The sequence below is a fragment of the Corvus brachyrhynchos genome, unplaced genomic scaffold (genome assembly GCF_000691975.1).
Source record: "Corvus brachyrhynchos isolate BGI_N302 unplaced genomic scaffold, ASM69197v1 scaffold136, whole genome shotgun sequence".
Taxonomy (NCBI): domain Eukaryota; kingdom Metazoa; phylum Chordata; class Aves; order Passeriformes; family Corvidae; genus Corvus; species Corvus brachyrhynchos.
This window is the reverse complement of record NW_008239080.1, coordinates 132121-149541: the sequence shown is the minus strand read 5'-3', so window position 1 is coordinate 149541 and position 17421 is coordinate 132121. Positions and strand designations below refer to the sequence as shown.

Here is a 17421-nt window from a genome sequence, read left to right as displayed (position 1 = left end):
TCAGTGATGTTTTTATTCAGACTGAAATGCTATGCTTTGCTATGCATGGACAAAGAGATGTTTATCTCAACACTTCACAGTTTATAATTACTTTCCATTTCATATAATTACATATTAACACTGTGTTTTCAGAGTGCAAGTGTCCTTGAGTTCAGGCCCAGAGAGGGTTTGTTATGCCTAACCAAAATGTGACAACAGTAGCTAACAGGCTGTATGAACTTTCAGAGTTACATACTAGGCAGTAAAGAATCTGAAAAATATAAAAGCTAAAACCTGACCATCACAACCAAGTGAATTTAACCTTGCAGATAAAACAAGGTTTCCAGACCTTGGTGTCAGACTCCTTCTCTGTTTCCACTTTGTGTCTTCTGCTACAGGAAGGGACAAACAAAAAAAGCATAGGCAGATAGTCACAGTGACCACAGGATGTTCATCAAATATGTTTGAACAAAGGTAATTTAAGCACTGGGAAATAGAAAATCTACAAATCCCACATTTAGCTGGCTGCAGGGGATGATTACAAGCACAGCAGGGGGAAAAACCTCACTATTGGTCAACCATAAGATCACAGGGTCACCACTGGTGCAGTAGACAGTCATGAGCTAGGCTGGGCTCTGGTGCCTGTCCAATACCACCTGCACATAGTCAGCTTCCAGCTTAATCTTCAGCAATGACTTTAGAGAGCATACAGCATATCATTGCATTTCCATTAATCCGTCATCATGTTGTTTCTTGGATTTTATGAATTTTGGTTTTGTCGTGTCCAAGGAAGTGCTCTAACAAGGAATTCTGGATATGAGTGATCACTAACCATACATATGAAATGTTGGAAGTGCAACATCCGGAAAAAGCATGAATATACACTAACAGTATTTTTGCCTGCTTAAAAAGAAAAACAAACCAGACAATACTACATGGCATGCAGTAACAATAAAATACGTTTTGGTTTTGTTTATCTGAAGATATGGCCAGAAACGCACTGAGCTAGGCTGACTAAGATGGAAACAAACCTATTTCCAGTTCAAGTAATAAAAAAAATCATAGAGAATAATGTATAATAATTGGGTGAAATTTGTTTCTATTTGTTATTTTTAATTTCTTTTACAAGGTTATTCTATACTGTGTTATAAACTGCCAATGCTAATACTTCTATCAAAAAGCAATTACATCAAATCAGTTCCATTCACAAATGAAATATATTCAATGAAAATAAATGTGTGTAAGAAACAGATTCATACCAGTGAGATTTTTTACACATTATTTTCAATTATCATACAATAGAAAAAAGAAATGCATTGAAGGAACTATGATATAAAATCTATTTCTCTCTCCCACAGTCAAAAGCTAAGTTTTAAGGAGCGGGTCCGGATGGCCAGCCCACGAGGTCAAAGTATAAAAAACAGGCAATCTTCAGTCGGAGATCGCCGGTCACCAAGTGCTGACATTGCCACTGAGGGCAGCCCAACCAAAGTCCAGAAGAGCTGGAGCTTCAATGACCGAACCCGCTTCAGGCCCTCGCTGCGGCTGAAGAGTTCCCAGCCCAAACCCATGGTCGATGGTAGGAGTTTTTCACCCCTTGTTCACCATTGTCTGCTGCTCCCAGCCTGCTCACACTCCTGCACACTTGCACAGTGATTGTACACATTTTAGGAAAGCAGAAAGAATTGCTATTTGGGGCCAGAGACACAAACCAGCTACAGTCTGCTTCAAAGAGCCCGATAATGTGATTATCTTTTAATAAGAAATCATGTCAGTGGTGCATAGGGAGCAACTGGTAGAAAAAGGGGTCACTATGAAAAGTCACAGTGGACTGAATGCATCCCAGAGATTTGGCTGCAACACCTCCTCTGTCCCAGCCCCTCTCCCACTACTGAGCTCAGCTGCTGCCCAAACCTGCTCCCTCCTGCTGGTGGTCCATGCAGCACAGCCAGCAAAGTCTGTGCCCTTTGCCAGCCTAGAGCACAGCTTGTGCAGAACTGGCTCCCTCAGGCAGAGGAGTCCTAGTACCGGCAGTGGCGATGCAATCACCTGCCACCAAGGGATAAACTACTGGGTGCTTTAAGTTTTACAGGGTTGTATCTGGCTTGATAAGGCAGGTAGATTTAGCAAATACCAGTGTTATTGCTTCTATGTATTGCTTTCTAAAGGGTATTTTGGATGTAGGAAGCACTCCTAAAATGTGAAGAAGTGGATCTTGCTGAAAATGGCTCGTTGAACCCACAGCAGCAGCCCAGCCTTTTGCTCAAGTTGCCTCCTACACTGCTCCATTCTCTAGCTAAAGTCCAATTTGGCATTAAACTAACCCACACTCAGGCAAGGACCTTCATCTGCCAAAGCTTGCCAAAACAAAGACAGTGACTCCTCTAACCAAGCAGCATCAAACTGAGTGACAGCAGTCCCCTGACACACAGGAGCTGAGAGCACCAGGTGAACCTGACCCCTGTATGGGACAGGTCCAGCACTGAAAGGTGCACTCACACAGCTCTGGGGGTACTGCTGCCCCAGAGGATTTTGTTTCTGGTTTCTCCATTCACATATTTCCCCATCTATGGATGTTTTGTTCTTTCTTGTGGTATCCCCCACATAAAAAAAAAGGGAAACAAACTGGTTGACTACCACCAGTGACCCTACCTGAATGGGAAAGGTACAACCTCTTTCTACAATGGCAATCGTGCATGCTACATCCAACAACTGTGGTAAGAATAATTAGAAGTGCAATGCTGATGTCTGCTTCCTTTTTAAGAGCACATATTATCACAGACATGTAGGTTGAAAAATACTTATTGAACTGCAATGCCCCATTCTCAGTGAGAATATCCTACACAGCATATCTCTTCAGGAAAGATCTGGGTAAATAAACATTTCCTGCAGGGCAAACAAGAGAAACCAACAGTGTTTGCTAAGGTCATCATTCCATCTCCCCCATGGAGATGTCTCAGATGCATGAACTCTGAATTTGCCTGTGATACAGTGAGCTGCTGGGGTATACCAGCTACCAGGCTACTATTCAGGTTGCTCCACTCTACTATCCACTGCTATCCACTCCCATCTCCATCCTGGGGCACAGGCCCTGGCTTATGTCCCATGGCAGCTGCAGCACAGGGGCTGTGTGACCTAGCCTGGGTCTCACACTGATGTGAAGTTCTGACAAGGCCACAATGGGAAGTGAGAAATGTTCTAGGTAGCACAGTGGTTGAAGCTACCCTGTCTAAATTTAGGCTTCCTACATAATCACTTATACAGCACAAGTATCTTCCCCAAACCACATCAGAAACAATTTCATAGGTTAAACCCATGTTAACTCACACTGTGCCTGGAAGTGACCTAAGAAAGTAACTTTTTGAGCACAGTCTCAGAGTATCAGTGGCTTACTTTTGCCCCAGCTCTGCAGTCTGTACCTCACTGAAGCACCTGTTTCATTTTTCATCAGCCCATTTATCATAGAAGCATTTCCTCAGCGTGTCCCCTATTGTGTCCTGTACATATTGTCATCACTAACAATGATGTGCACAAGCAGATTGTGCTCCTTCTGATTGTTTCCCTCTCACGGAAAAGGTGGCATAAACAGCACCTTGGGTATATCTGTAGATAAAAGAGTAACAACAACAGAGCACTCATTGCTGTGCGTAAACCCTTGAAGATCTTCCCGCTCCTCAGGGTGAGCACAGCCTGTTTCCTGGTAAGTGATTTCCAGCTACTAGTCCACCCTTATGAACTGGGGCCAACAGATACAACCAATTTCTCATCTGTGGCAGAAGGAACAGCTTCCATTGTCTCCAGCTTTTAGGCAAATGCCAAGTTTCCATTCTGGGACCTCATCCAACTACTTCTAGGACCAGTATGATTAGAGAGATGTCCAGTGTGCTCACTGCTGAGAGACACCTCCCTGCTGCCTTACCCAAACTTTTGCAGGAAAAGTTGGGCGCTACTAACCTTGATTTTTTTTTTCTTTCTTTTTGGTGTGTTACCAATTTCATAGCTTGATGCTTTCTACATTTGACAGCTCAGTGAAAAAGATCTCAAGATGCTATATTTAATTTAGAACATCTTGCATTTTTCACTGGATGAGAAAAACAGTATTTGCATCATATTATTCTTATCTCTTGCTTGCCAGATCCTCCAGTTTCTTCCTTGAGGTATTTCCCAGCCAAATAATTAATAATTTTGGTAAGCCAATCGTCAAGCCAAAACCAGAAGCCACCTTTTTCTGGGTGAAATTTTGGGCACAAAACAGTACCCTTGAACAGCTGGTCCTTCTGATGATTCCTACATCTCTGTAGGGTGTTTGGTGGGAGAAGAAATTACATTACAAGAGACCTTTGGGACCATGACAACATAGTACTGGGTACCCAGTTCAGTGTCAAAACTTCATATCAGTGAAAATATAATAGATTCTTACTATGAACTTCCTCTTCCAAAAGAGAAGACAGAAGACACATATATTTGCTTCATTTTTCTTTCACTGTATGGGATATGGTGTTGTAAATGCTCTGCACAGGCAGAAGACTGAAATCTGTGTGAAAATAAAGAAAATATGCAAATATATAAGGAGAGGGTTCCAAAAGGAAGAAAAATTCTTCGCATATGAGGATGATTTAAGGCAGATAGATGGTCAACACAGTGACTTTGCAGTGCTGACTGAGTTCTGGTAAGGACATGGCTGGAATCTGGCCCAAATCCATCAGAAAGAGACTGCTGAAGAAACTCAACATTAGCAATTAGAAACTGGCCTGCAAAGGGAGGTTTCCAGTACAGAAAGGAGCTCGTGGGGGTAGCTAAAAGGCTAACCTGATTGAAAATCTAGTAGCTTTCCTCTTAGGCTACCCAGCAACAAAAACTCCCCCACTGCATATTAAAATCACAGAAGGAGAATTTCTTGGCAGCAAGTAAAACACTTAAGCAAGCCATGAATATCTCCCAAAAGGATTTTGGCATAGCAGCCTTAGAACAGTATGACCAAAACTGTTGCAAAAATGGCTTTATTTATGGTTATTAACAATCCTCTGAAACTGCCTATAAACCATTTATTGCCATTGACAAAGTAGGTCTGACAACAGTGGCAATTATTTCAGCTACATATGTGCATTTGCAAATGGAATCCAAACCTAAGAGATGTTTGATGGTTAGAGAAGTCTTTGGTGGCCTGACTGCAGATGCTTTCTAGGGCATTTAAGAACAGCGCAGGGGACTGAAAGTGAATATCAAGACTTACATAATCTGATTTTAAATACATGTGCAGCCTCTGGTGAAATGTGGTTCACAATTTCCAGAAATCTTGTTGAAGAGGGGACTCTGCACAAATTAACAAAGGTGCCATAATGCTGTATTTCCAATCCCTGTTATCAGCCTAAAAGGGAATTATCAGGATGAGATAGATCAAAGGAAATCTTCACCAATGAAGAATCGTAAAGAGTGAAGCTTTACAAAGCTCACACTTAAAAGGATTGTATAGGGTCACGGAAGAGCCTTCCCCAAAGGGATGCTATGTGACACAGGCAAAGGTGCTGCCAGACCTTGGAGCCACTCACAGCCCCCTCTGTACCTGTACACAAAGTGGCCCAGGAGCTACCTGTGGCCCCAAGGCCTCCTCATGCAGTATGGCTGTGGTCCCTGTTAACAAAAACAGGGAAACTGCAGCCAAACTGTCAGTGGGGAGTGGTCCCCAGAACATGAGAATACCCAGAGGCAGGGCCAACCCCATGCCAGAGTCTGTGCCGGTTATTACACGGTACAGGTGACCTCATGCCTTGAGGTCACCTATGGTGCTGTGCCCATGCCTTGTTGTATGTTGTGTTTCCATCCACAGAGACTCGCCCCACAAAATCTCTTCTTTACAATGGTGTTCCTGCCCTGTTTTCTTTTCTGCTTGCCTTGCTGAGGAGCAGAACCTTTTTTGCTTACATCATGCTCCAGTCTTGTACCACCACAGCTGAATTAATGAACAATATTATGTTGTGGATGCAGTTTTCTATGAGGGACAAAAATACCCTATTATCTTTTTTTTCTACCATCCCATGCTTCTAAGCCTCTACATGAGTTATTGTGCCTTTACTGTAACCTAGAGATATTGTGTGGCTTTTTGAATAAAACATCAAAAGCTTTCAGCACTGGAGATATTAAAAACATATTTCATTTGATTAATTAAAAAGAATTCTCTAAGGAAATATCTGATTTCTTGCACCATCCTCAAACATTATACACTCACATGACCTCTAGCCTTTCATTCCCTAGAGAGTACTTGCACAAAATCCTCAGGGTAGAGTATATTATAAGAGCTATGGAAAGAATGCGATTGTGCATTTCAGCCCCCATGTCCTCAGTTACTACCATGTAATTTATGTATTGCAAGAATGACAAGTTTTCCTTTCAGTAGCATAAACAGCTTGACCTTGATGTGCAGAAGTCCTTAGCTGGGTTGCTTCTACATCTAAGCTTAAATTTGCTGATTCAAAGTGAAGCTGCACAATGTCAAAGTTTGAATGAAATTTATTAGCAATATATCAATCTGTGCTAGACAAGAGATTTATTTTCTTGTGATTGTGTACCTAGAGCAGATAGAGTTCTCATTTATTACCACTGTCACTGTAATTAACTGGGAAGATCTGGCATTCTGATCTAAGCTCTGAGTCATTTTTGTGTAAATAAGTACAGGCCATTGGCTTTGAGGCATTATTTTAGTTTATTTCAACCAAAGTCCTGGCCATATGAGTCCACAATTTAGTCCAATTTAGTCCTTTCTTTATGATACCTCTTGAGGAACTTGCTGTGCACCATTGCTCACTGGACTCAGTGGTCACAGGTGAATGATTATTAAGCTTAGCTCTGTGACGGACAGCAGCAGACCATCACACAGAAGTATGATTTGCATAGCTTTCAGATAACCTCATCCACAGTGAAGACTATACAAATGAGATAAGAACTAATTTTGAGATGATGCTCATGAAACTTCCCAACCACATGTAATCCATTTGCACCAAATCTGAAACATTTGAGGAATAGTTTTATTTTTATGAAACATTACTAAGGAAATCCGTCATGGTTTTTTTAAAATACAGGACTATCCTGTAGATACCTGAATCTAAAACAGCCATGGTTCTCTATCCCTTTGCCCCTGTCTATCACCTCCCTCAACAACAATATCTGGAAATCTCCAGGGCACAGGACCTCTGAGGACCTTATGGAATATCAGACATATATCAAGTGATGTGTGCTACAAGGTCTTGCAGGGAGACAGTCAATTAGGTGACATTTAGCTCATTAGTCTACAGTTCCAGATACCATCATATGTATCTGCAATTTTTAAAATTTATTTTACAGTTTTTACTTCTTGGATGTGGTATATATAAAATAACAGAAATGTGTATCTAAAAATACACTAAAGCCATAGATTTAGAGTCACCTAACATTTTTCTCTTTTACTTTTCTCACATGGCCATCTAAAGTTGCTGGCTAATTTGCCACTATTTATAATAAGATCAGCCTTTTTAACAGCACAGTTATTGTGCATATAATGAATTGTTTTTAGAAAGTCTCCTGGTCCTCCATATCATCATTCAAAATTAAAAGGATTCCTTTTTAATTAAGTAGTGGGAGCTGTTCCATGAAATATTGCCAGTGCAGAAATTTTTGAGAAGTTAAATAATAAGTAAAGATAATTGAGAGTTGTTAGAAGGGAATGCTAAAATTTTAGATATTTGGAACTTGCTTGCATTACATGATAACTGATACAAATTAGGTCTCTGACCTTAAAAAAATTGCACTTACAGAGAAAGAAAACGATATCATTATACCCAGAATATGTAGAAAACTTTCCACCAATTCTATCTTCCATTTTAACCAAATCAGAGGATTTTCAGAAATGCTTTAACATATATAATGTTGTTAGGGATATTCTTTAAGATACTCTGTGTCATATTGCACTGCAGTTACCAATGATGCCCTCTTCTTGTCCCCATCTGGAATGCTTTGTCTGTTTCAGAGGAAAGACAAGGAATGGGCTATTGATACAGCACTGCTGAACTCCCCATTGATGCTGCCAGCAGAGTAGAGGCTCAGGCTGGGCAGAGCACAAAGGGAACTCTACAAGCTTATGCAAAAATGCTCCTCCTTACAGGAGGCACCAGTTTCCTTCCTTTACTGAGAAATTTATTTCCAGCATGGAAATGGCAACCATTTCATAAAAGCTCCCTGTAAACAATGTTTTTAAATGTTGTCATCCTTATTCCCTCTTTCTTAACTTTTCCACTTGAAGACTGTTGTCTACTACCAGGGATTTTGGTGTCATTTTCTAGATAAAAATTAAGTATCTAATGTGACAAGCACATCACGGAAGTACTTGTCCTGCCTTCTTCCTTCGTTCTTGATTAGAAGAAAATCTTTCCTTTTGTTGTTTGGTTTTGGGTTTTTTTTCCAGAGATCAAGGAAATAAATACATAAATCACTCCCTTGGGCCTCCTTTTTCTGGCCTCTGCTCTGGAAAGCATGCAAACATGGGCTGCTGCCTTTCCCGCTCTGGGGGTGCTTTGGGCATTCTTACTAAGTATGTGATTAAGTTCCATCGCAATTAGTGTTGCCTTCTTCAGTGGATTTTTCCTATGGAACTTAGTGAGCAATCACAGTAAAACAAATTAGGTGAACTATGTACTGAAAGAGAGTCAGCTTGTTGATGTTTCAAAGCAAATCAGAAAGAAAATCAGTTCTAGGGGTAGTGAATGGATTTTTTATTCATGGGTCAACAAACAGGAAATAATGACATCTTGTGAAGAGGTGAGAAGTTTCATGAAACATATTTAAACAAAGGCACTAGGCTAAGACACATTTCATTTTTATAAAGGAAAATTGCATGAATCACATGAATATAAACCATCAAGATGTTTGTACGTAGAATAATTTTTGAGGGGAAAATAACTGAGATTTTGTGAAACATTCTATGCATTAAAACATCTGCGGAAATACTACAAAATATGTACAGGACATCTCCATTTTTTAGAGAATATAGGCTAAATCCCTAACTCACCACAGTAAATACTCAGAGTGAAGAAAGGAACTTCAAAGGCAGGGTAAAGTTGAATGAAATATACCCACCTTGCAGACATTCTAGGCATTACATAGAGCACACAGCAGAGGCTCTATTTGAAGGAGCCTGAAAGAACGAATAATGAGAGTATTAAGCTGCTGGCATTGCTTTTTGAGCAAGAGGGTTCATCTGAGCTCAGTACAAACTATAAAACTAATGCAGCTTGGAGTCTCATGCTAAAGCAGCTGCCTGGACACCCCTCCTGCAGCAGACCTATGCATTGGCACCTTCCAAAGGGACAATCTGAATTACCCACTCATTTTCTTTCTGACAACTCACACAGAAAATTAGTGTAGAGATGAGTGTGTCACATTGGGGTGCCCTGCACTGCTGCCCTGGGCAGCCAGAGCAGCTCTGCACTCACATGAGGCTGCTGAACAAGGTGGAGAACAGGCTGTGGAGCTACATTATGAATTGCTTGGACTTCAATTCACAATTCAAACTCTCAGTTTTGATAATGATAGTTAAAAACTATGGCTCAAAGTAACTCAGCACCTGTGAAAATTAGGCCACCATCCAATTTTCACCTTGAGTCATACATTTCAATGAAAATCAATCAGACATTTTTTCCAAACCAGTGTGTTTTTAACCAAGTCAACGCAGCACTGTGCTGTAACATGAATAAGTGCAAGTCATATGCAGGCTATCAACTTCAGGCACCTATTGAGGTTTTGACATCTATTGGTTTTGCGCGGCCTGGCTCTTGGTAGTACTCACATGAGGCTGCTGAACAAGGTGGAGAACAGGCTGTGGAGCTACATTATGAATTGCTTGGACTTCAATTCACAATTCAAACTCTCAGTTTTGATAATGATAGTTAAAAACTATGGCTCAAAGTAACTCAGCACCTGTGAAAATTAGGCCACCATCCAATTTTCACCTTGAGTCATACATTTCAATGAAAATCAATCAGACATTTTTTCCAAACCAGTGTGTTTTTAACCAAGTCAACGCAGCACTGTGCTGTAACATGAATAAGTGCAAGTCATATGCAGGCTATCAACTTCAGGCACCTATTGAGGTTTTGACATCTATTGGTTTTGCGCGGCCTGGCTCTTGGTAGTAGGGTGGCCACAGAGGTGGCTTCTGTGAGAAGGTGGGTTGTCAGCCTCAGCAAAATTATTTCTGTCAACCACCTGAAGGACCCAAACTACCCGCTACACAGTCAGAGTAATATCTAAGTGATTCTGAAGACTTCAAAAAAAATAAGTCAAAAGGTCTATGTTGGGATCACTGTACCGGTCACTGTGTCAGAAGCACTTCCATAGGATTATTCATGGTGTTTGCACACACACTTATCAATGCTGGATTGTTGTTGCTAGCATATTGCTGTTCCCAGAAAACAAAAAGTAAAAAGTCTTTTTGATTCTGTTAAACAGGCAGATAATTACTTGAATATTACTGACACTGAAAGCAAGGAGCTATGAGAGTGATCAAAGCAGCGTCACAGTTTTCCCAATGCCAAAGCATGTTATTAAACAGAAAACACTTCTAAGAAAGGACACATACTATTTACAGAAATAATAAATCAAGCCTTGGGAATAACTTTTCCACAGAGTAATTTTTTTTGTTGTTGACATATAATGTTTTAGAACAGCCTAATTTTTTTGCCCATTCATTTGTGGTGATCATAAATGACTAGAGTTTGCATGAAAAATGCATAAATACTGTGAAAAACAGGGAAATATCAAGACAATTTTATTGACTTGTGCATGCCTCTTCTATTTCTTGGTAATTGCTGCTTTGCTGTGTGATTAAATCAAAGACTCTTTGCAAAGAAAGAGGAAGAAATTAAAAAGCAGCAAAGATCAGACAGTAGCCCAAAGTAAATAACGTCAAAGATTATAAGACAATAGCAGATGCCTCATCAGTTGTGAAATAAACACTTTCTTTGTTTAAGATCAAAACGCATACTGAATTCTAAACACGCTGGTATTAGAAAAGGGTCGGGATTGTCAAGTGGACTGACAGTCCTTCTTAAAGAGACTTGCAGGGGTTTGTCTAAATGAGTATTAAAAGACATTTTGGCCATCTTTGAGACCATATTCCTGAGCTGCCCGAGGAACAACCTTGAAAGCCCTGGGTAGCCAGTGGTAGAGGTTCCTGGAGAGAAAGAGAGACCAGGGCTAACCCTAGGAAAGCCTGGCAGCAAAGCCAGGCTCATGCAGAGCAGCTGCTGCCCACAGTTTCTTGTGGAACCCACTTGGACCATGCACAGCCACCCCAATGGGGAGCAGGAGATACAGACAGAGGGTATGGGGAAGGATGAAGATGTAGATGTGAGCAGGGATAGGCATGAGCTGGCACTGGGAGGTCCACCTGCCTCGTTAATGCCTAGGAAGGGCTCTCCCTGGGAACAGAGAGCAGCTTGGAGAACATAACTTAGCCCCATCTGGGAGCTGGCAGAGGTTTGAACAGCTGGAGCTGCTAAAGCAGCCAAACTGACCCCAACTCAGCCCTGACCTCAACGATGAACTCGAAAGGGACAGAAAGGATACAAGTACATCTCACCTCGTAACTATGTGGTACACAACATGAGCTTCCAATGGAAAAATTCATAAGAATGTGAACTTTGATTTCAGTGGTGTTTTAAGCTGGAATTTTTTCTCCAAATTGCTACTACGCATTTCCCAAACTTTTTCCCAGGTCTGCTCAGTATCCTAAAGAAACATTTATGTTTCCCATAGGAATCAAACAAGGCTATAGCTTTTCACAAGCTTTATTGAGCTGTGGTATTGAGTGTCTGCCATAATGAAGGAAATTCATATCAGTGGAATATTAGAAAGAAAAAAGGTGATTTATTAGGGGCAGCATCTCTTCTTCAAGCTGGCTTAAATTTATAAGAATTCTCCAGCATCTGTCTAAAAATTTTGTGGAGTTTTTTATCCACAAGGGAGCAACATGGAACACTATAATTGCGCCACTCAGTTCTCAAAACAGTTCTGCAAAGATATACTGTGGTAAGGAAGCCCTTTTATTAATGACACTGTACTTGGCAAAGGACCCAGGAACAGTATCTGTGAGACAACCATACAGAAACATGTTTATTTTAAACTTTCAGGTTGGAGTCTCCTGTTTCACTGGGTTTAGATGGCTATAGCTCTTGTGATCTGAGCAGTGTTTTTCCTAATTTATACTGGCATAACTGAATGGATTCAAACCATAGAGAGTCACTGGAAATACCAGTAGCATAAAAAGCTCTGGTTTTAATATGGCACTTATAAATGAGCTGGGAGATTTCCACACTGGGAGAGGTAACTGGAGATGCTGATCAGATGTGACACCTGGAAAGTTAGTGTTATGGAATACTTACCATGTCCTGAGATGGTGATTTAGGTAATGTATATACCTATCAAACTAATTATAAAGTTTATTTTAGCTGTTCACATTTCTGGTCAGGAATCCAAATGTTATTGAGGCAGGATAGGTGGAGAGGTGTATATTTTACCAATAAGATAAGCCGAGTCAGGAGTGAAGCTCATGAAAGAGTGCAAGAAAAAAACATTCCTGGCATCATTGTAGTTGTGACTTACAGTAATACCATGGAAGGAGAGATTTCAAAGTTTTGTATGAAAAATTCACTTTTACAATTTAAAACTTATTTTTTAATGGTTGCATTTGATTGTTTCATATGGACTTTAACTTATTACTGACTTGGCTATAAGCCATCTTTTTTTATTAAGTTGCTCTGTCAAAGATGAATTCACCTGTTTTTCAAAGCTACAGATGTTTCTCATAAACGTACCGGTACAGCAACAGTAACAAAAAAAATATGTTCCCAAGTGTAATGAACTAGCCAGATTCATTAAAAAAAAACCAAACCAACCAAAAAATGTGTATGGCTGAACATTAAATCCGAGAAGAAAACAATGCAGCAATACCAGTTCCTGAAGATGCTGTACAAAACTGTTTATGCCAAGGTTATGCCAAGGAATTATGCCAATTCCTATTAGATTTAGAAAGTACCATGACATTTTCAGGCACTTTTGACTGACAAATAATATTTTTCATCTTTAATTTGCAGTCTTCCTGAAAAAGGAATTTGAAAAAATGTCCTGAAATCATTTGTGTCTGACTGTGCTTCAAATCTGCTTGTAATATAAACCCCTGAAATTATTTACTTGAAGTATTTCTGAATGACTAAACCTGTTTTAAATAACAGCATGAATGTAGGCAGGGATCTAGGACTGGGAAGAAATCTCTTCTGTTACTGAGGATTACTGAATCCCATCCTTTTTTCTCTGTTTCATGTCACGCTTTCATTTTACACTCTCTTCCTCATGAAGCAGAGACACTTATGCATGAAATACACTGACGATGAGTGAAATTCTTCTGGGCACTTGGACTTTATGCAGTTGAAGAAAGATGATTTGGGAGGAAAAGCACCTACCCCAAAAAATTTTCCTGTAGTTCACATGCCTTCAAAACATGTATGATGTATGGGCATCCATGACCCTGCCCTTCTTGCTCCATTCACATTCCAGCACATTTTAAGCTTGTAATCCTCTTGGTCATGCATCAGTACCTGTTTTGTTTATGTACTGAGGTACACTTCTGAGATTTCTAGCTAATTCCCAGATGACAACTCTGCAGAGGTGGTGTTTAGGAAATGGTAAAGGATCCATTGTTTTTCAGGTAAATAGATACAGTAACTTGGCTTATGTTCCTCTGGCAAAGGAAGGCTGAAATACCTACATGGCTCTGAGGTTTAAGGTGGCAATTATTCATTTCTGGTAAAAAAGTATTTTGTTTATTTTCACCTGTAATAAAGTATTGGGTCATTCCATAGCCTCCTTATTAAATGAAATGGATCTTCTCCTTTGTCTTCAATGTCAGGTTGATCCATAGTGGTAAAAGAGTAACAATATAACTTCAGCATCTTTTGATTCTGCCATTACATCCATTAGTTCATCACTTTCCTGTAAAACAGAGAATGTGATGAAAAACCATGGGACATCAGGAATAAACATGCTGGTACTCAGCTATTAATTAGTTTCAAAAACTTCCTTTCTAATTTTTACTATTTACTCTGGGACTAGCCAGGCATTTTATGACACAAGCATAGATGCACACAGGTGCATCGAACAGTTCATAAACTGATGAAGGTCTGTCATGCTTGATACATAGTCCTTCTTTTTCCAGAACCACTGTGCAGGCTGTTAGAAAACACTAAGGAAGAGATTTTTAAATTTCTCTTATTTAGTCTGCTCTTGTCTTTTGCAGCTGACACCAGTCTTGGAACAGATGATGTTTATGATGACAAAGGGTGCCAGTGTGATGTGTCAGTAGAAGATCTCACCCCTGCTCTTAAAACTGTCATTAGAGCTATCAGGTGAGTAGAAAATACTGAATGAATAAACACTCAAGTTTTCTTCAGTTATGATACTAATAAATTGCATGTCAATTAAGAAAATGATAGTTAATTGAACTTATTACATGCCTATATTTGTTACATAACTAATGCTAACATATTATGCTTCCTTTCTATCTATTTTAGTTAGATTAAAACATCAGTTCTGTTATCAGCTTTTCAGTATCTAAAAAAGTTACATGATTTGACACAGAAAAGAAAGAGAGTAATGGATGCTGGTTTCCATTATATTTTATGTTATCCAAACTACAGTTTGACATAATTTTACTGAATATGCATCACCTTGCCTGGAAAAGTTATTTCCTTTAAATGTGTAGGGTTTTATTGCATTTCCATATTCCTGAAACTGTCATATGACTTTTACTGCAAATTTCTTCTGGTAAGAACAGAATAATTACATTCATTCAACTGTGCAAAGCCTTGCCTACCACTATCCACTGAACTAAGTATAACCCAAATAATTTAAAATGAATAGTCTCCTTTTCCAAGAAAGTGGCAAACTGTATTGAAACTTATAAAGTTACCTGTATTGAAACCTTAAATGTATCATTCACCCTCTTGAGACTGCCAAGGCTATTCATCTTCCAGAGTATTTTGAAGTGTAAATCCTGACAGGCAATATCCCCACCATAAAAGTGTACATCAACAAGCAAGGAGAGCTCAAGAATTCCCTATCAGCCGGCAGCAAACCTCAGGTTATTGCTGGGGGTCACCCCACTGGCTCTGCATCACAGTCACATCAGTGTCCAGCACCTTTCGTGGGTGCAGGAAGGTAGGCAGACAGACAGGCAGCAGCCAAAAGGAATTTCTGCAAAAACCTATCAAAAGATGATGTTTTCCTGTACAGAAACCCTTGCCTGGGTTTTCTCAGCACTATAGGAAGAAAAAACTCAAGCTTTTTATCACATTATTTCATGTAGTGATAACCTATGGGCTACTTGTATTTCCTTCCCTTTTTTCCATTGAGTAAAATGAAGACAGATAGTGAGTAAGGCTGTTTCTAAAACTTTTCTACTAGCACAGGCAGCTTGACAGATCATTTGCAGACATCTTTTCCAACCATTTTTCCAACCTGCCTGGAAATGACCTCACAGGATGATTCAGATACCAGGCCTGTGTCCACAGCCACTGCAACTGGCAAGCCAAACATCACAGTTGAAAACCATCTCTTGCCAGCAATGTTTCAGCATGTGACAGAAATCCTTTTTTCACAGTGGACACCCACCCACAAGGCAAGCCTATTCCCTCAAATGGAAAATGCTCACATTAGGAACAGTCAGCATAATCCATTGACTTTGGTGTCAAAGATGCTTGTCTGTGATGCTGCATTTTAAACAGACTGGGTGACTCTTGGCTCCAGGTTGACCTTGCCACTCGTCCTGGCAAGGGGTACTCATTTTTCATACCATCCAAATTCCTTAAGATTGACTTGACAATTTAATACTTAATTCATGGAGCTCATTTTCTAAGGGGCCACTGGATTGTTCAAAGCATCATCTCCATTTTTGCTTGGCGCTCTTGGTCACTATTAGCTCAAATGAAAAGTAACCAAATGTGAAGGTCGTTGTTAGGAAACTTTCTCCACAGTACCGTCCACAGAAAGGTTCTAATAAGAAAAGCAGAAGTGTAAGAGTTTCCTTGTTTCAGACATGCACTATTTAACTGATGAGAATCAAATTTTTATATTATCTCCAACTTTTACTCTGCCTGCTTGGCTTCCCAGAAAAACAACTCATGTCACCATTGAGGCTGAGAGTAAGAATCTCCACTTGTTATCAATTAGCCATGAATGTCCCCCATCTCCCTGCAAATTTTAGTGTTTCACAAGATTGCAAGCGGCGCACGCATCTTGCTTCAGAAACTTACCTTTGCTTGACATCTGTAAAGCAGTAATATGACATGATCTTGAGACTTCTGTATATGCTATACTTTAATCTCTCAAAATCAAGAGACTGATAATTCAGTTCATCAGGTAGCTGATACACCTCTTTCTGATTATTCAGAGTATCTGTTACCAGACTACACTGGGATCTATGCAAACATCTGAAGAAGGATCTGAGACTCTATATAGTAACTGTAGAATTTCAAGATGATAACATCTGCCTATATGGAAACTTTGTGCCTCATTTTGAAGTTTGTTTTTAGAAAGGGCTTTGAATTGCAAAGGCAGTGGGGGAGGGTGAAGGCTGGTTTTCATTTCATGCTGGTATACAGAAGCAGGTGAAGACAGAAGGCACTTGCATAGTTTCATGAAACACTATGAAAAGACCCCAAATATAAACACAGACAGTTGAATCCATTCTTGATACATCAACTTGAAAAATTGCTATAAGTGAGACTAATTATTTTTTCCTGCTTAGACCTGGCTACAAATTGTTTTACAGAGACACAAATGGCCCTTTTGTTTTAGGGAGAAATGAAATTAACAAAATTAATTCATGCCTGTGGGTTTACAGAGGTAGGTCCTCTCTCAGTTTTGGAATCAAATCATTTAGGGTGGGGTTTTTTTCTGTGCAAGGAACCTAAAATATGCTGCTTACTCTCAGGTTGGACAGCCTTGAAATAGCAAAAGACAAAAACTGGTTTATTTATGATTTTTCATTTTGGTAATTTCAATGTCTACTGTGTCAGTTTTGACCTTGTTTACTTATATTTTTCCAGCACTACTTTATTCTTCAAAACAGCTTTTTAAGTAAACAAACCCCCAAACCTTGATTTTTTTATAGTCAAAACAGAGGATGGAGAAAATAGTCCTTTCCTGAAAAAGTTCTTAACATTTTGGCCCTTTCCAAAAAAGACAGTACTCTCAACTAGTCCTACTGAAAACCTACCAGGCAAACGTGTCTGGTAACATGTCAAGCTCTCAATCTGCTCTCAAAGCCTCCTAAACTGAGTCTTTTATCTCGTGTGCTGCTTGCTCCATCCCCTCTAACTCCACAAGCTCTCTGTCAGGAAAGATCAACTGAGGGAGTAG

The 17421-nt window shown here is 39.8% G+C and overlaps 1 protein-coding gene across 1 annotated transcript in view; it reads left to right on the top strand.

Moving 5' to 3' along the window:
• The window catches only part of KCNQ5 (potassium voltage-gated channel subfamily Q member 5), an 83278-nt gene that overhangs the window by 57278 nt on the left and 8579 nt on the right, over positions 1-17421 (top strand). Inside the window, exons 9-10 of the mRNA XM_008637609.2 lie at positions 1338-1558; positions 14300-14408. Of these exons, the coding sequence (XP_008635831.1) occupies positions 1338-1558; positions 14300-14408 (330 nt within the window). The remainder of the gene's footprint in view (positions 1-1337; positions 1559-14299; positions 14409-17421) is intronic.